Below are 17082 nucleotides of genomic sequence, written 5' to 3'. Positions count from 1 at the left end.
TTGTCATGTCATGTGATGTCACAGGTACAATCATCGGATAAGTGAGGGAATTCTGCACAAGCGAGCGAGCTGGCCTAAGGAGGTGGAGAAGTCGACATGTTTGAATACCTACCTACAAGACGCTGACTGCACCACCTATAAGCACGCACACAGTACCTCTTTTCTGTGAGTCGACGTTCAATCTTTTTGCACGCAAGTTTGCGTTTAGCAAGTGTATAGTGTATGACAGGCACGTCTAAAGTTCATCGTCAAAAGAATCCCACTGGCTCTCGAGTGTTGCCCCACAGCGCAAGACTCGTCTCTGGAGCTATCGGCAATGCATGTACCGATTGTATCTCATGTCGTCCGGCTTCGTGTAGACTTGCAAGAGTGGCCATCCAGTCCTGCGCGCTGGGCTCGGTATGCATTACTTGTTCGCCCTCGCTTGCTGCTACAGCTGCCGCTGCCCCAAACGTCGGTTCCGGATGACTGAACTCATCATCCGCAGAAGTGTCCCCTTCATCTGCGTCTGCAAAGTTCGACTCCGGTACTGTTTGAGAGGGGGGCCTCACTTCGAATGGTACCAATTCATTGGCCAGTAGCCGGAAAGAAGAAATGTCGTTGAAGCTCTTCAGGAACGCCTCGGAGAATGAGTACATCCCGGTAGTCTTGTTGATCTTATACGCATCTCTCAATTCCCAAGGCCAGACAAAGCGGAAACTCTCTGTGAAAGCCAAAACTCCGCGGTCGGTACATTGCTTGAGACCTGTCGTCAGCAGGTGTTTGCGGACTTGCGGCCAGCCAAAGTAATCTATAATTGCAGGGTACGAGCTCGATCGCTGACCAACTGTAGTAGACATGAATGTGGCCATCTTCCTTCTTGGTTGATTCTTGAGCTGAATCTTGTGTAACATTGTGGAGCGCACATTCCAGAAATGTGCAAAACGCTCGATCGGTTGAGCTCGATGCCATAAGCCCTCGTCAAAGGCTCGAAGGAATCTCCAGACGATGTCAAAGTGGTGGAGGCGTTCCGATGCGTCCCAGCCGCAGGTGATGGCTCGGATGAGGATGTCCTGGTCTTCTTCGAGGCTGGAGAGATTGTCAGGAGTCTTCTCGAGCTTCTCAATCAGCTCGTTGAGGCGCAGAAGATATGTTGCTTCGTCACTGTCTTCGCAGTACAGGTCGACACCTAGGACCACGAGACTTCGGGGTGATGAGGCAGCTTGGCGAGGTTCTTGTGCTTGTTTGAAATTGCTTGATTGCGGTTGCGTAACATCATTCATGAGGCACCGGTCCTCACTTTGAGCATCCCAGTTCATCACCGAGAATGTTTTGGAAGGGGACAGGGCATTTCCTTCGGGCAAACCATCCTCTTCGGACTTTACGGTGTCCTGGACAAGCGTGCGAATCTTGTTGACGAGACCTTGCAGCTTGTCGATCTCCTGCGACTGCTGGGAAGCATGCTGAGCGAGATAGTTTGCATGGTTGTCGCCGCTGCCCTCAGTCAAATCTGCTATCGTCTTCTCGAGGTGAGCAATGTATTGCTTCGTCTTCTACGGAACCCTTAGTCGGCCACCTAGCTGGTGAAACGTGTTGCTGAGATTACCGCTCGCGATGCTCTTTGTGCTTCTCTGTCATGAGCTCTCTTGCGTTCAATGCGACAGGAGTTGGAAGCGTTGCTGTTGCGTCTCATGGTCAGTGAAGAAGGAGAAGTGGGAACGAAGTAGCACGAGACCCGGTGGGAAGAGCGTCGGTCATCATCTAGGGGGTGGGGGGTGGTGGGAGTGTGGGAGATGTTGTGTCGTGGGAACAGACGGCAGATGCGGTAAGTTAGTTCATGCACATCCTCGCGGGGAAGACCAGGGAGGCCCTGTGAGGACGAGGCTAGAAGACTGGGGTGGTGTTCTGCAGACTGCCGTCTTCATTGTATACCCAGATGGCGATGCAGAGACCACACCACCATTCCCATTCCCATTTCCATGTTCCATTCCCATTCCCGGGGTATTGTGATTCTCTCTGGTGCAGATGTACCGGAGATATCACCGATGGTTGACCGGCCACCACCATCCACGATACCCGGTCTGTCCAGGCCAGTCTGTCCGCCACCAAGACCGGGAATGACCGGTGACTCCGCCAAACGGGCCTTCACATGCTCACGCACAGGCATCTGAGATGATGTCGGGACGAGTTGATGCCAAGATGGCGATGGAAGACATTGGAAGTTATGATTTTTATGCAAGCTTGGGAGTATTACTAGTAGACTAGTAATAGTCCTCCCCTCCCAGACGATGGCGCCGGCAGCGGGACGGGAATCTCGAGTGAATTTTGAAAGGGGGCACGAGGAGACCATCAATATGACAATAGGTATCTCACCAGTTTGCCGTCAAATATTGATGGGATACCCCTCACTGTATACATGTCAGTACCGGCGCAATGGCGGCGGCGACGGCGACGGCGGCTCCCGCAGCTTCATCGTGATGCTGTAGCCTGCTGGCATCGGCTATCAACTTCCAACACCACCAACCTTAGTTACCAACGGTCCAACAGCATCTCTGACTTCCAGCATCGAACCTGGCCCTACGCTCCGCGAGTATCTCATAGCCGACTACCATACTCACCGCCAATTACAATCTCTGTGTGCCTTCGCATTTGCTTGCCTTGGCGCGTGTGCACGCAGCTCCGCGGTGGAGGTCGAGGTCTGGTCTGAGCTCCCTTCTCGAAGCCTCTTCGGCGAATCGGGACCAAAGGCTATTGTCTGACCTCGCACTGTCCTGTCACAGGTGGTATTGCACCGCTCGAGGCACCGACGCGGGCCGTAGACGTCCAGTGGCACGCGACAACCACCATGTGGTGCTAGCAACCGTCGAACACCGGGAACGCCATCGTCGCGCTCATGCGCACGCACCGAGCTGACAATCGCATACCATGACACGCGAAGGAAGCGGCGGCGCATCATCACCGCGAGTCCACTCCTTCCTGCCCGACCAAGTCTATGGCCAGCGATCGAAGCACCCACAGCCTGCCAGCATCAGCATAGAGCCCGCAACGAACACACCGGCGAGCAACAAGTCTGCTCCCGCTGCAGCCTTCAGGCCGACAACGCCAGCTTCTTCGCCTACTCCGCAGCCGCGCGCACAACAGAATGGCAGCAGCGAGTACCCTAACGGCGGTGGAAATCACAAGACTCGGGTGGAGGAAGACGAGGATGATTCGGACGACGACGATGAGGATCGGGGGCTGCAGCTGTCCGTGAACGCTCAAAGACCGGCCGCGTCTAGACCGACACTGTCCCGAGCGAGGAGCGACTTTGGCTCAGGCACGAATCACCACCATAACGGACACGCCAATGGCAAGTTGCCTGGTGAGAAGAAAAAACATGGGGAAAATATGAGACACGGCTGGGAGGCGCAGCTACAAAATGAAGAGGCCGCGAAGAACCTGAGTGAGAATTTCTTCATGTATTATGAGGACAAGCGGCACGAGACTGCTGGCAATCTGCCACCCGACTTCGACGCGAAGAACATGGTCACGGAGTGGCGCATGAAGGATCGGCTCAAGACGGTCTCTGCTCTGCTGGCCGTCTGCCTGAATGTGGGAGTTGATCCACCAGACGTGATCAAGACGAATCCATGCGCACGACTGGAGTGCTGGGTGGATCCTGTGCCTCAAGACAGCTCGAATCAGACGTCAAACACCACGAATGCCCAGATTGGAAAGAACTTGCAGGCGCAATATGAGAATCTGTCTCTCCGCACGCGCTATAAAAGTGTCATGGACCCGACGATAGAGGAGCTGAAGAAGAACACCGTATCACTGCGAAGGAGCGCTCATGCGGAACGGATACTATTCCACTATAACGGGCATGGTGTTCCCAAGCCGACCCAAAGCGGCGAGGTATGGTGCTTCAATCGAAGCTACACACAGTACATTCCCATTAGTCTCTTTGACTTGCAAGAATGGGTGGGCGCTCCCGGGCTGTGGGTGTGGGATTGTAGTGCAGCTGGCGGCATCATCCAGGGCTTCTTGGAGGGCGCGCAAAAGCACAATGTCACCCAGCAGGAGGCGATGAAGCGAGATCCGAACAGAGCACAGCAACAGCCACTCGTAAAGTGGGAGGATTGCATCCACCTTGCAGCATGTCGAGAGAGTGAGGTGCTACCCACCAATCCGGATCTACCAGCCGATCTGTTCACATCATGTCTGACTACGCCCATCATGATGGCTGTGCGCTTCTTCATTCTGCAGAATCCACTAGGCTCGACTTTTGGTGTCAATCTCGAGCAAGCGCGAAATATTCCTGGAAAGGTCAGTGAGCGTAGAACGCCCCTGGGAGAGTTGAACTGGATATTTACGGCCATTACGGACACCATTGCGTGGAACTGTCTCGAGAAGCCGCTGTTTAAGAAGCTCTTCCGACAAGATCTCATGGTCGCTGCCCTGTTCCGCAATTTTCTTCTCGCGCAGCGGGTGATGCGAAGATACCACTGTCACCCACAGTCCTATCCCAAAATCCCTGACACGCACGATCACCCGCTGTGGCGAAGCTGGGATCTCGCTGTGGAGATGATCTTGTCTCAACTCCCAAGCTTGATCGATCAGCAGAAGGCGCATGAGGCTGCCATAGAGGCTCTCCCACAGACTGGACACGGAGGTGGCCCACCCGCGCAGATGCCGGAGCTCGACTACAAACACTCCGACTTCTTCGCGGATCAGCTCTCTGCATTCGAGGTCTACCTTACTGCAGCGCCGAGCAATCCTAGTGTCGCCGGCTATGCGAAGCCACCCGAGCAATTGCCCATCGTTCTGCAGGTCCTGCTCTCCCAAGTCCACAGATTACGAGCACTCGTCCTGTTGTCAAAGTTCCTCGATCTTGGTCCATGGGCGGTCAACCTAGCATTAAGCATAGGAATCTTTCCCTACGTGTTGAAGCTCCTGCAGTCTCAGGCGATGGAGTTGAAAGCGCCCATGGTGTTCATCTGGGCGCGCATACTGGCTGTGGACCAAAGCTGTCAAACAGATCTGCTCAAAGACCAAGGCTATGCATACTTTACTAATATACTGAACGCCACGAACGGTATTCCGATCGGCAACGTCGCGGAACATCGCGCCATGTGCGTTTTTGTCATTGCAATGTTCTGCAAGGACTTCAAGCAAGGCAAGGCGGCAGTCCTCGACAGCAACCCAGAAGTGATCGAGCAGTGCATCGGCCACCTACATGATATGGAAAACCCTCTCCTTCGGCAATTTAGCTTGTTGTGTTTGAGCAACTTATGTCGCGACTTCTCCAATGCGAAAGAGGCTTTCATCGCGCATGCGGCGCATGAGCGGATATGTGACCGAAGCCACGATCCTGTCCCGGAAGTGCGGACAGCTATGCTCAACGCATTGACGAGCTTCATTGCCACGGGCGATATCGATGGCGACATTTTGGACCTGGAAGAGGTTCTTGTCGGCGTCATCATCAGCATGGGTATGGATGGCTCCATCATGGTACGGAAGGAGCTGACGGTATTCTATTCCGAGTATGTGAAGAAGTACTTGAAGCGCTTCTTGTGTGCTGCATTCGAGCAGCTGCAAGAGGAGCAAGATAAGCGCAGTGGAAGAGAGCAAGCTGCAGACGACTTCATCGCCATGCAAAAGGAGTCTAGCATTGATACATTGACCTTGTCGGGACCTGGGAACCCACTCCTCAGTGGTATACGCTCTGCCCATCATCGCAGTGTCTCAGCTGCTGCTGCCGATGACCGCGACTCACGGGCTGCAAAGGCCGTGCCGCGACAGTCAAACTCACTGGGAACGGTATACCGTGCAGTATGGCGACAGGTGATGAGCTTATCCACGGACCCGCATCCCGAAGTCGCGCGCAATGCGGGTATCATCGTGGACAGTGTGCTGGAAGCTTTGTTGGACTGCCCTCTTGGGCAAGCTGCTGAAGCAATACTTGAAGCACTTGAACGCAGATCCACAATGGAGAACTCCAGTACTGGTGCTGCAGTCCAGCCTTTGAGCAGAGTACATGCAGTTGGACATGGTCCGCGACCTGATACGCCGCCGAGCCCCTCTGCATCATCGATATCTTCCAAGGCCGATGGATACTTCGCTCTGTCGAGGACGGCCAGTGTCGCTCAAGCACTGGGAAAGTTGGTCGGTTGGGGTCCCAAGACATCAGGGGAAGCATCTACTCCTGGCTCGCCGACGCACAAGCGACGCGGCTCTGGCTTCGATGTCACTACGCCGTATCGATCGAGACCACTCACTCCTCACGATGCTTCTATGCTCCCACCAGATGCATTAGATAACATTCCCGGTCCGGCCCATCAGCCTCCGGCCAAAATCCCTCCCACTCCATACTTTCAAGGCCGCGATATTTCCGAACTCCCTGAGCTTCCCTTGAAGTCAACATTCTTTGACTGGTCAGCTTCGTACTTCCGGGAGCCACAAATGCGTCCTTCCGAGGCGGATGAACCTGGGTCCAGGGACTACAACGAACGGCTTTGGCGGCGAAATCGCAATGACAAGATAATTGCCTCCACCCAGCCACTCAAGGAAGCTGCTGGGTCACAGAGCTGGGACAAGCCATGTGGGTACTTTGGCATTGGCGCAGCGCCCGTGAAGATGGTATTCCATCAATTCGAGAACCACTTAGTGACCAGCGACGATCGGGACAGCATTGCCGTGTGGGACTGGAAGGAAGAAAAACAGCTTGCACGATTCAGCAATGGCAATCCGAGGAACAGTCGCGTCACAGAATTGCGATTCATTAACGAGGATGATATCGCCATGCTCATGGTTGGTTCCAGTGACGGGGTGATCAAGATCTACAGAGATTATGATCACCTGAAGAAAATCACTCAGGTTTCTTCCTTTCGAGCACTCAACGATCTCGTCCCCAGCACAGGCGGGACTTCCGGTTTAGTCTTCGATTGGCAACAAGGCCAAGGCAAAGCTCTCGTGGCAGGAGACGATCGCGTTGTTCGCGTCTGGCAAGTCGGGCAGGAACTTTGTGTCAATGACATCCACACTCGATCGAGTGCTTGCATCACGAGTCTTACCTCAGATCAAGTCGAAGGCAATGTGTTCGTTGCAGGGTTCGGCAACGGTTCAGTCAAAGCTTATGATCAACGTCGACCCAACGCCGAGACTATGCTCCTTGGCTGGAAGGAACACTCGTCCTGGGTGGTCGGGGTTCATCTCCAGCGAGGCGGCATGCGAGAGCTCATCTCCGCAGAGTCGAATGGCGGAATTCGTCTTTGGGATCTGCGGTATGCGAGGAGCTCTGTGAACAAAATCGACTCCGGCAGAGGCCGGGAACCGAGAATTCTGCGCACCTTGTCTGTCCACGAACACGCTCCTGTCTTTGCTACGGGAGGTAAGGATCATACGATACGAGTCTACAACACGAAGCTCCAGGCGCTGAGTAAGTTTGAACCGTACATGTCGTATCTCCGAGTTGGACTGGGAGCTGCCGCAAGGAATGCTCCCATCACTGCTACAGCCTTCCATCCACACCGTATGATGTTGGCATGTGGCGCTGTCAACGACGGGCATGTCAACCTATTCCGATGTGACATTGAAGACGAGAAGATGAGAAATGGCGATGGAATTGTGGAAGAATGGCCCCCTGCTGGCACGATTACGAGTAGTGGAAGTGGGTTTACGACGCCTACTTTGAAAATGTAGGATGCCTCCTATTTTGGGCGTCAAAGAAGAGGCCGTCAGTGCCTGAGCGCAAGCTCGATGACTTGATGATCGTCAGACATGGGTACCCACCAGGCGTCTGCGACCCGAGGGACGAGACAGCAGCGGAGAGTGAGAAGGGATCGAAGGACGTACATAAAGACGAATGGGTGGGCGGCAGACTTTTGTTTTACGCCCCGGATAAATTTTAGCACGGCGTTCAGGGAAGAGGGGCGGAGAATCTTGATAATGAAGCTTCAGCGTTGTTATTTGTACCTACGCATGCATAGCATGGGGAGGAGGCTTAGCACAGCAAATCTTTTTTTTTTACTTCTTGTTTTTTGGAACTTGTACGAATGCACAGCCTGGGTCTGTGGGTGGTAGTGGTAGTGGGATGGAAAAAGGTCAGCTGATATCATCGTCACACAATGATGGGTCGGTTAATTCTTTTCCTTTTTTTCGATAATGATGATGATGATGTAGCAGTAGCGGTAGGAGGTAGCAGTAAGGTAGCAGCGGTAGCATTACTGAGCAGCAGCAGGCAGCTTTCTTTTTTTCTTTCCCTTTCATTCAGTTGTTGGTTTGGTTTGGAGGCATGGTTTGGAGGCATGCCACAAACCTTAATACCGCCATCATTATCATAATGGTACGTAATAAATCAATTATTGGCGCATTGGAAAAGGGGCTTTCTCCCCTTGCTTTTCTGATTGCAAAACATTAGCACGACTTTCAGTGAAAAGGACATGTTCACGGGTATGAAAGAAGGTTGAATGGTGCAATTGCTAGCACGACTATTTTGTAGCGATCATTCCCGATCGCATCATTTCACTCCTTTTCGGATCATCACTATCATCCCCTCGCGTCGTCTCATCTCGTACCACTTCATCTGCGCCCGTCACTCATGGTTCTTCATCGTCCCCGAAGCCATGTGAAGCTGCGAACTTGTCAAAAGCAGATGGCTTCAGGTCAAAAGCAATCTCACCCTCTTCTTTCGTGACATCGAATTCAACCTCGCCTTCGTCAAACTCAAACTCCACCTCGTCCGAAGCACCTATCGGTGAAATTGTTGACACTGATGATGTCTCCGCGGTGTGAGTTGAAGTAGCAGGGCGGCTGGGGACGGTGGGAGAGTCCGCACGGAGTGGTGACATTGGTGGAGAAAGCGGTGGCGAAACAGCCTGTGACACGGATCGCGCCGGCTGGGGCATCTCAACCGCCATGTCCGGTATATTCGGCACCACCACGACTGTTTTCTTAGTCTTGTTGTCACCATCGTCAACTGCAGGGCCGCTTCCGAACAAGTCGAAGAGATCTCCCTCTCGCACCACGCCTTTCGAGGTGTCAACTTCCAGAAGAGGGGCAGGCTTCCAGCCATCAGGCAAGAGAGACCAGTTCCTCTTCGCGGCTGTCGTTGACTTCGGTAGCGTGGGCTTTGGCATAGCAACAACGCCAGCACCGTGTCCCTTAGTGGCGATACGTCCCAGTTCAGCAGCAAATATCCATGGGAAGGACATCAGAGGCATACTTTTGAAGTCCAGAGCACGAATTGGCGTATCTCTGCCACCCTTGGCACGCATGGTCTTGGTCTCCTTGAGCGCTTCCTCAATCTCTGTGGCTGTGACCTTGTACATGGCGACAATGAATGGCTTCATCTTGTCCCAATCGCGGTCGGCAGCGTTGGTACCAGCTCTGTTGTAGCACAACTCTTGATGCTGCTGCTTCAGGTTGGCTGTCATCTCGCCCATGGTCTCTGCGAACTTGTAGTCGCCGATTTCTTGATGGTGCTCGAGAACGAAAGTGGTAAAGACTTCGAACTCCGTCTTGATACCATGTTGAGCCATGATACGGCGAATGGCCTCGTCATAAAGCGCCTTGATCTCTTTTGCGTCATTCAGCATCTGATGCGATGGCTCCAAAGCGGTCAATATACGTTCATCGAACGGCATATCCCAGGCTGCATGGAACGGCTCTTTCTTGACTTCATCGTAAAGCTTACCGAGGACTCGGTGCGATGTGTATACTTTGCTTTTTGCCTTATTCCTAGGCTCGGACCAGTGAGGCCAGCGCTGAATACGAAGATCTGCTGGCATGACTGCTGGAACGCCTGTCTTAGGATAGTCAACAGCTTTAGAGTGAAGTTGAGCCAAATGTAGGCACTTTGCGTCTTTGACACCGTCCGGCAGTTGATCAGCCCAATATCGATGTGCGCATGCGATCCTGCTCAAGATGTCGTTCTTGATGTGTTGCACGAAGAAGGAAGTCATGTTATCTACCGTGACAGGGCCCTTGGCCATGACAGGGTCCGGAGAAGTGTAGTCCATGGGTTCATGATTCCACTCTGGCGGTATGAGCTCCTTGTCCCACATCACGATAAAGTCGTCGCCATCAAGATCACCACCAGAGCACATGTTCGCGACGTCGCGATCTCCAGTCTGTGGCAATACAACGCAATTCTTCAAATGGCGAAGTGCCGCGTTGTCGACAGCCTTGACGACACGAATGTCGCCAGGGTGCAGAGAAGGATTGCGCGCGAGCACGACGATGCCTGTGACGACCTTGTATGAGCCTGGCTTCTCGGCGTCCGGAATTTGAAGGAAGATCTCCGGCAGTGCAGACTCGTCGTGCTTGTCAACATCGGCCTCGGTGGACTGCTGGTCTTTGAGAATTCCATTTGGATCAGCGACAGACTTGAAATGGCCGCGGAGCGTAGCGGACTCATCAGTGCAGCCGAGCAGGAAAGCGCCCTGATCGATGAAGATGCGAGCCTTCTCCTTGAGATACTTTAGGTTCCAGGATCGCCAAAGACGGAGGCAGGTCATCACGAATGGGTCCTTGGTCGCCATAAAGCCATCGAAGATCATACAAGCCAGTGAAATGGTCATCTGGTTGAAGTCGACGTTCTTTTGCAAAAGTTCCAAAGCTTTCTGCTCGCTGTCGAGGGCTTCTTGCAGGTCCGACAGCATATTACGGAGCTTGTTGAGGAACACCTCATCAGGCACTCCTAACGCCGAAAGAACCAAGATCAGCTGCACGTTGAGTGAGGCGGTGCTGAACTGCGAAATTCTGCATATTTCGAGACCGTTGGACTTCGCAGGAAATTTCTGCTGGCTCGGGCGAATCTGGATTTTCATGCCTTTCAGACGTGGGTCGACAGCCAGCACACCTTTGCAACCGGCGAGTCGGATCTGGAACACTGAAGGATAGTCCTGCTCGGAATTTGCCATGCCATAGTGGTGAGCGATCATGCGGGCCAGGAAGGGCGAGATCTTTCCGACTCCATCGGTGAAGCAGAAGCCATTGCGTTCGACATCATCAATTTTTTCCACATTCACCGCGTGTGGAATAGCACGGGTAGTTGAGAAGCACTGGCCCAGGCGCGAGACGTACTTGGCGATGATGCGTATGCTGGTGAAGTCTCCCATCCAGTCTCTGATGTCGGCGGCTGTGACACCCGTGGTCGATGCGAAGAAGTAGGCACCATGATCGCGGAACTGAGCATTGCCAAAAGCAAGAAATTCGTAGTGTCGGCCGCCGACGTTGATACCTTGCGCCATGGCACGCTTGACGCGAGAGAACACCTCATTCATGCCGGCGTCATCAGCGGGCATGATTCTGCCCTTGTAGCGCTCATCGGTGAATCTAACGCGAAGGAAGCGATCCTCGTGTTGTTGATAGTGACGTATTACTCGATTAGAAGTCTCAAGGACTGGTGTCGACTGGTACATTGTGGTCGGTGTGATCGTGACGGACGGTATTTTGGTGCAGTATCCTGGCCTCTTCTTCTCCAATACCGAGACTGTGTTGTGTAGTGCCAGTATGTCTGCTGGCTCGTAGTACCTCAATTTGCGATCTGCCACTTTCTCGAGGATCTTGATAACCCGATCTTGGTCCAGCGTCCCAAGCCTCTTGAGGAAGTCTCTTGTGAGGTTGCACTCATGCAGAGCGCCGAGACTAATGCATACCTCGAGCTGATACCGGATAGAGAATGGCAGCGGTGCAATGTCATCAGCCATTTCCTGCATGTCGGAAAGAAACCCTGAAGACGCAGCGGAAACTCGATCTCCTTGGCGTGCAGGTTCGAGCCAACTCCACAAAGTATTTGAATCTGCAAGATGCGTGAAATTGAAGCTGTTGTTCGTGGCCATGTCAACATTGTGGTCCGCAAGCGCCTGGCACAGATCTTGGAACTCTGGTGATCGAACCACGGCAGCAGCGAGGTCCATTCGGTACGTGAGCCAACGACCAACTTCAATGATGGTGTCTTTCTTGCGAAGCTCAACGGCCGAGTTTCGTGCCCATGGGTACAGATCAATGTCTGTCTGTCGCAGCCATGTCTTCCGCTCGTCCCAAAGCGTGGCTTTGCTGTCATGAGTGCTCTTGACGTCCCTAGTCTTCCTGAAGACAAGAGGAGGGGTGTCAATGGTGAAGACAACAGTAACAGTCTCATCAGCACGGCGCAGCATGAGAGCTTGGGTTATTTGCGCCGGGGTAATGCGTAACTTGAAACGGCGCTCGAACGGGCCAGTAATGTTGCCATATCCCGCGTGGTGTGGTACGCAGACAGGAAAGGTAATATGCAGCTCCTTGTGTTGCAAATTCATCGAGAGCTCTAGTTTTGTCTCCGCCGTCGACTCGACCGTGTGTAGAACCAGCATCTTATCCTCCTGCTGCATTACCCCAAATCCCATTGCAGCGAGTGGCACAATCATAAGCTCAGGCAACTCGCGGTTGCCCTTCAAACTCGGATACGAGAACATCTTCTTCGAGTGGTTCCTGGTAACAATATTCCTCTGCACTCCGGACGACGGGTCCCGTACCGTGAGCGACCTGCCCACCCAAGCCGCGGATTGTGGCGCCGGCTGGAAGAACACCACGCCTTGCATGCCGGAGGTGTGTCGGTTGTTAATCTCGATCCTGCTGACCATGCCGAATCTCTCGAAGAACGCGTGAATCTCGAGAGTTGTCCACGAGGGCGGGGCGCCAGTGAATTGGACGCGGAGGGTGAGAGGGTTGAGGGTGGCGGTTGGAAGGTGTCCGCGCCCGCGGCGGTGGTCGTATGAGGAGACCACCGCGCGTGGTAGCGGAGGCGCCGCCATCGAGTGTGGTGGTGGTGGGTGGTGATGTGGATGGAGGGTGGAGGTGGTGGGTGTTGGTGTTGTAGAAGAGAATTTCCTCTCAGAGGAAGGAAAGAGGTGCCTGAACGCGCCTGCAGTAAGCGAGGCTCTCAGTCAGCTCAGTTTCGATGCCAATTCTCAGCACTCCATGTGAATGGGACGCGGCGGCGTGGTCTATTGTTGCCATTGCAGAGCGAGCGTGTGAGTTTCGCGAGAACGTGCAGAAGGCAGCAGACGCGTGTTGCATCTCCCCAATTGCTTACTTCGACTCCTCCGACTCTCATCCATCCACTCGTGCCGGAGTGCTGGCTGGGGGAATGGAAATGGCTTTCGTCTACGCACACAAGAGGCCGTAGAACTAGCTTACGTACCGGTTCTGTGACCAGCCTGCGCTATCCCTCTTCGTGCTCCCCCGCGAGTGTGGTGTCTACGCCCATCGAGGCCACTATCGCTGCTATCCATCGCTCAGTCTCCGGCGGCCGCGCTCTTGGCAGAGTGGTTGGACTATGGACAGCGTGGTCCAGCGCGTGTTAAGCAGAGCGAACTATAAGGCTGGAAGTGATTGACGTCCATCTGTTTGTTATTGTCGCTTGTGGTATCTCGCTTCCCTGCAGCTGCACATGCACATGGCCGCATATCACAACTAGTGTATGCTTCCGAGCATATGCCGCTTCCCACGCGCACGATGGATTGTCGCGGATAGGAGAGGAACGTGAGAGTAGCACGCAGAGGGTGGACAGACATACCTATATCAGAGGCAACTTCCCCGGGAAAGGGACCTCACGCAATGCTTTCCACGCCTCTTGATGCACGCACCCTTATGGAGAGCCTCAGATGCCAGGTTCTATCTGTTGCGCAGATATCTTGGGAATGTAGGTATGGAGCCAGTGCAAGCGATACATGATCGCTGAAATGTGGCTTGACCATTCTAGTATTGCTAACGTGAACCTGTGCTGAGCATAGCACAACCATGCAAAAACGATGCCATCGGATGCGTATAGTGGAAATCTATCGTCAAGCCTCGAGCATGAGGTCATGGTCATGGCCGGAGATGGTGAAACTGTAGTACCAGCTTCACGTACAGTCTTATCCGTCCTGACCTTTGCGGATATGCCTCATGCCAATGGGCGGCTCTCTTGGGGACCCCCTTCTCGATCTGTCGAGCTCACGCACCAGAGCCGCAGAGAGCTTCTCCGCGATCCATTGGCTCTCAGACTTCGAGCTCATCAGAGGAGATGCCTCATCTAGCCATGACCACTCGCCAAATGGATCGGCAGTGGGTCTCTTGCGCATCAAACCTCGCTTGTGTGGTGCTGTGTTCCATTTGTGCTGTCGTTGGGTTTCCCGGTCTACAAGGCCGTCTGTCTCAGGTTTCTCATATGCATGGCCTTGAGGAGTGCCATCGGCATTTTCTCGGGTTGCCATATTAAAAGCACCGCCCGCTTTAAATGGCGAGGCCGAGTATTGCAAGGCCGCCGGTGCTAGGACGTCTGCAATCCGCTGGCTGGGGAACATTTTCCCGTCCTGATCGGCGCCATTGCCCATGAGCAGGAGAAAGAACTCCCACTCATGCCAAGAATACTGCTTGGGTGTTGTGCCAGACATCATGTCGCCTTGCACTCGTTTGAGTTCTCTGGCCAGGACGAAGTGGTAGAAGTGAATGTCTCGCTGAAGCAGATCGCCCAGTCCTTATGAATGATGTAGTTAGCAGCGCTCTTTCGGGTTTGAAGCCGCCACGATCGTAGTACTCCGCACAAAATTGTAGTGACGGCGAAGATGCGAGCACACATACCTTCCTGGTTGGCTTCACTGAGCTCCTTCAGCTCGTCTTCGTCAATGTGAGCTTCCAATCGCTCGGAAAACGTACGCACAACATGCCTGCAATGCTCATCTGCAGTCATATGCTCTTCACGACTCGTTTTCCCAAAGTTGTGGAGCTGATCCTTGGCTTTCTCCAGCGTCGCCTGGGCGGAATCTCGCAAATTCTTCTGCGGCAAGACATGCTTGAAGATCCAATTTGTCATGTCAGAAAAGGTTTGAAATAGGGTATCGCCCATGTGCGAAATGAGGATTGTCAGAGCAGGCACGGCCAGCAAGGACCAAAAGACGAAGAAAGCCTTTCCGGAATTCGAGGCCGGTGTCAAATCGCCATATCCGATTGTCGCCAGCGATACGAAGGAGAAATATACTGATTGGAAGTATGTCCATCCTGTGAACCTAGTGAGTCGAGCACGAGTGCCTTGGGGGGCATTGATCGTGTAGTAGGGTGCTGCTGCCACAACATACCTTGCTCATTCTCTGAATGTTCGAAGACAAGCGCGCCGACGAGCCACAGAAGTGCGACAGAAGACATACTTGTGACGAGTTGAAAGTACCTTCGATCGCGTTCAGCCGCAGCCTGGACCTTGCGCATCACATTGAATTCGGCCTCACGCCTCTGCGCAGGACTCATATCGGGAGACAGGCGAAAGTCTACTTTTGCAAACCAGGAAACCTTGATCGTCTGATTTTGCTGATCTACTCCATTGATGGCGTTGGCGCGCATGTTTTCCGTGATTTGAGCTCCCATTTTCTGCGCGCCTCGTTCCAAGACTAGGCTGCGAATGCTGCCAATCACCAGACCAAGCATGAGGATACCTCCGATAGCAAAAGGCCAGAGCAGACCTCGTCCCAGACGGGACTTTGGGCTATAGTCACCTAATCCAACGGTCAAGAGCGTAACATCTGCCCAGTACACCGCGTCGAGGTATCGCCAACCTTCGATATGGCTAAACACCAGTGCTCCGAGAAGCAAGTACACGACGAAGGACATAGTCTGCGCCATCAAAGTTCTCTGGGGGTTGGTGAGATGAAACTCCTTTGAGTAGTAGCCATGGGTAGCACCGTATATCGTGAGAGCCATGAGTAGGCCCACGATGATGTATAAGGCAGCAGCGAACATGGCATAGTAGAAAGCATCGGTGAGAGCATGGCTCGAAGCTGGCTGGGCGCGCGGATCGGTAATGAAGTACGTCGGACTCGAGGCGAGAGCAGCCATATCTGCAATGAGCAACACTCCTGCCAGCAGGAAGCCAGTGACGGTGATGGGCTGAGCGACTGAGAACTTGACACGCTTGGCCATGTTGAGGAGAAGGGCGGCATTTCCCACGAGCGCGCAGGCCAGTGAGACAGCATTGACAGCCAGCAACCAGTGCGGGTCAGGGAGTGCTATGCCCTCTGCTTCCTGTTTGCGAAGCTATTAGCCTCCGCGAAACATGGCCGCGGTCTTCATAGGAAGAATGCTCTCTCCAAACTCACCAAAGTGTCGCCGGGTAAGTATACTCGCCACGAGTATACCAAAGCGCCGACACTGAAACCATTGGCTATGGGTCCAAACGTCGCCGCGAGCAGCGGACATGCAGTCGAAGCGAACCACCACCTGTTCACAGGCTCAGGTTCCTCCTCATCCTGGACCGCTTGGGCCTTGCTCGGCCGTGTTTCTGTGTCATCATCTACTACTTGCTGCGCGGTCTCTTCCATGCCTGGATCTATGGTAGTCATTGTCGTCGCGTCAGCCGGGCGCGCCTCGGGGGTGCGTGCAGCAAGCGATGGCGATGTGTTCGTATTGCATTGTTTGCATCGTCAACCGGCAAGACAAGAAGATTACATGTAAGATACGGAAGCGTGGCTTGAAGGTCACGGTACCCATGGCAAGAGTGTTGAACTGTCAGCGGTTTCCTGTCAAGTACATGTAACTTAGCGATGGGAAGTTGAAACGCGTCGCATCCAAATTCCTTTCACGGAAAGCTTGGTGCACGGCCCACTGACGTCGATGAAGCTAGATTCAGTTAGGGTTCCCTTAGGGTTATGCCCAGAGGCTCAACGGGCATATATATCGATATTTAGGTAGGGTATCTTCAGGAGGTTATATTACAGTGTGTAGCCAGAAATTATGGCATCATGTCGTCTGATATCAACTGCGTGGTCACAGCAACGTCGAACAAATGATTTATTGGGAATTTCGCATATTGTGAAGCATGCCAACATCAGAGGTAAGGTACTAGGTAGAGACGTGTACATACGACGTTTGCCTTGTCCACTCTAATACCACCTCAAAGAAACCTCATGTAGCCCCAAATGCGCACATAAGACACAGTTTGATGTTTGTATACGAGAGGAGCGCCAATACCAGGCTGTATAGCGACCTGGGGATGAGACGGGATGTATCCCATCCATTATTCTATCTTGAAAGTCCTCCAAGTACAATCGTCCTTCTGTATGTCACGAGGCCAAATGCTGCTTAGAAGTCAGGAGAAAATAATGCTTTCTCACG

The 17082-nt window shown here is 53.4% G+C and overlaps 6 protein-coding genes across 6 annotated transcripts; 1 reads left to right on the top strand and 5 right to left on the bottom strand.

The window, feature by feature from the left end:
* Positions 1 to 88: 88 nt before the first annotated feature.
* SEPMUDRAFT_152363 (uncharacterized protein) lies at positions 89 to 1731 on the bottom strand. Its single transcript, XM_016907400.1, has 2 exons — positions 1586 to 1731; positions 89 to 1532 (listed from the first exon to the last, which is right to left on the bottom strand). The coding sequence occupies exons 1-2, from the start codon at positions 1670 to 1672 to the stop codon at positions 249 to 251; spliced, it is 1371 nt and encodes a 456-aa protein (XP_016756190.1). The 5' UTR covers positions 1673 to 1731; the 3' UTR covers positions 89 to 248.
* Positions 1732 to 2523: 792 nt separating this feature from the next.
* SEPMUDRAFT_152362 (uncharacterized protein) lies at positions 2524 to 8184 on the top strand. Its single transcript, XM_016907399.1, has one exon. It carries the CDS (start codon positions 2905 to 2907, stop codon positions 7657 to 7659), a length of 4755 nt encoding a protein of 1584 aa, XP_016756189.1. The 5' UTR covers positions 2524 to 2904; the 3' UTR covers positions 7660 to 8184.
* Positions 8185 to 8424: 240 nt separating this feature from the next.
* SEPMUDRAFT_152361 (uncharacterized protein) lies at positions 8425 to 9779 on the bottom strand. The gene has a single exon (XM_016907398.1). The coding sequence runs from the start codon at positions 9744 to 9746 to the stop codon at positions 8556 to 8558; it is 1191 nt and encodes a 396-aa protein (XP_016756188.1). The 5' UTR covers positions 9747 to 9779; the 3' UTR covers positions 8425 to 8555.
* A 27-nt stretch (positions 9780 to 9806) lies between these two features.
* SEPMUDRAFT_129059 (RdRP-domain-containing protein) lies at positions 9807 to 11285 on the bottom strand (the record flags this gene model as incomplete). The annotated part of the gene is made up of 1 exon (XM_016902255.1): positions 9807 to 11285. A coding segment is annotated over exon 1 (1339 nt), but the record flags the coding sequence as incomplete, so codon positions are not given.
* A 1512-nt stretch (positions 11286 to 12797) lies between these two features.
* SEPMUDRAFT_152359 (uncharacterized protein) lies at positions 12798 to 13526 on the bottom strand. The gene is made up of 2 exons (XM_016907397.1): positions 13142 to 13526; positions 12798 to 12862 (listed from the first exon to the last, which is right to left on the bottom strand). Exon 1 carries the CDS (start codon positions 13512 to 13514, stop codon positions 13275 to 13277), a length of 240 nt encoding a protein of 79 aa, XP_016756186.1. The 5' UTR covers positions 13515 to 13526; the 3' UTR covers positions 12798 to 12862; positions 13142 to 13274.
* A 127-nt stretch (positions 13527 to 13653) lies between these two features.
* SEPMUDRAFT_152358 (voltage-gated potassium channel) lies at positions 13654 to 16434 on the bottom strand. Its single transcript, XM_016907396.1, has 4 exons — positions 16068 to 16434; positions 15057 to 15993; positions 14563 to 14979; positions 13654 to 14458 (listed from the first exon to the last, which is right to left on the bottom strand). The coding sequence occupies exons 1-4, from the start codon at positions 16308 to 16310 to the stop codon at positions 13857 to 13859; spliced, it is 2199 nt and encodes a 732-aa protein (XP_016756185.1). The 5' UTR covers positions 16311 to 16434; the 3' UTR covers positions 13654 to 13856.
* Positions 16435 to 17082: the final 648 nt, after the last annotated feature.

Source organism: Sphaerulina musiva (assembly GCF_000320565.1).
Source record: "Sphaerulina musiva SO2202 unplaced genomic scaffold SEPMUscaffold_13, whole genome shotgun sequence".
NCBI classification, from domain to species: Eukaryota; Fungi; Ascomycota; class Dothideomycetes; order Mycosphaerellales; family Mycosphaerellaceae; genus Sphaerulina; species Sphaerulina musiva.
The sequence above is the reverse complement of the archived record's forward strand: the minus strand, read 5'-3'. Positions and strand labels throughout refer to the sequence as shown.

What these genes read in the sequence shown, in the direction of transcription:
- SEPMUDRAFT_152363 (XM_016907400.1), bottom strand. Translation starts at nt 1,672, where the DNA reads ATGAGACGCAACAGCAACGCTTCCAACTCCTGTCGCATTGAACGCAAG. An exon ending in CACAAAGAGCATCGCGAGCG is followed by an intron (nt 1,533 to 1,585) that starts GTAATCTCAGCA and finishes AGGGTTCCGTAG; the next exon opens with AAGACGAAGCAATACATTGC.
- SEPMUDRAFT_152359 (XM_016907397.1), bottom strand. Translation starts at nt 13,514, where the DNA reads ATGTCTGTCCACCCTCTGCGTGCTACTCTCACGTTCCTCTCCTATCCG.
- SEPMUDRAFT_152358 (XM_016907396.1), bottom strand. Translation starts at nt 16,310, where the DNA reads ATGACTACCATAGATCCAGGCATGGAAGAGACCGCGCAGCAAGTAGTA. An exon ending in ACTTACCCGGCGACACTTTG is followed by an intron (nt 15,994 to 16,067) that starts GTGAGTTTGGAG and finishes CTTCGCAAACAG; the next exon opens with GAAGCAGAGGGCATAGCACT. An exon ending in CAGTGAAGCCAACCAGGAAG is followed by an intron (nt 14,459 to 14,562) that starts GTATGTGTGCTC and finishes ATCATTCATAAG; the next exon opens with GACTGGGCGATCTGCTTCAG.
- SEPMUDRAFT_152361 (XM_016907398.1), bottom strand. Translation starts at nt 9,746, where the DNA reads ATGCCAGCAGATCTTCGTATTCAGCGCTGGCCTCACTGGTCCGAGCCT.
- SEPMUDRAFT_152362 (XM_016907399.1), top strand. Translation starts at nt 2,905, where the DNA reads ATGACACGCGAAGGAAGCGGCGGCGCATCATCACCGCGAGTCCACTCC.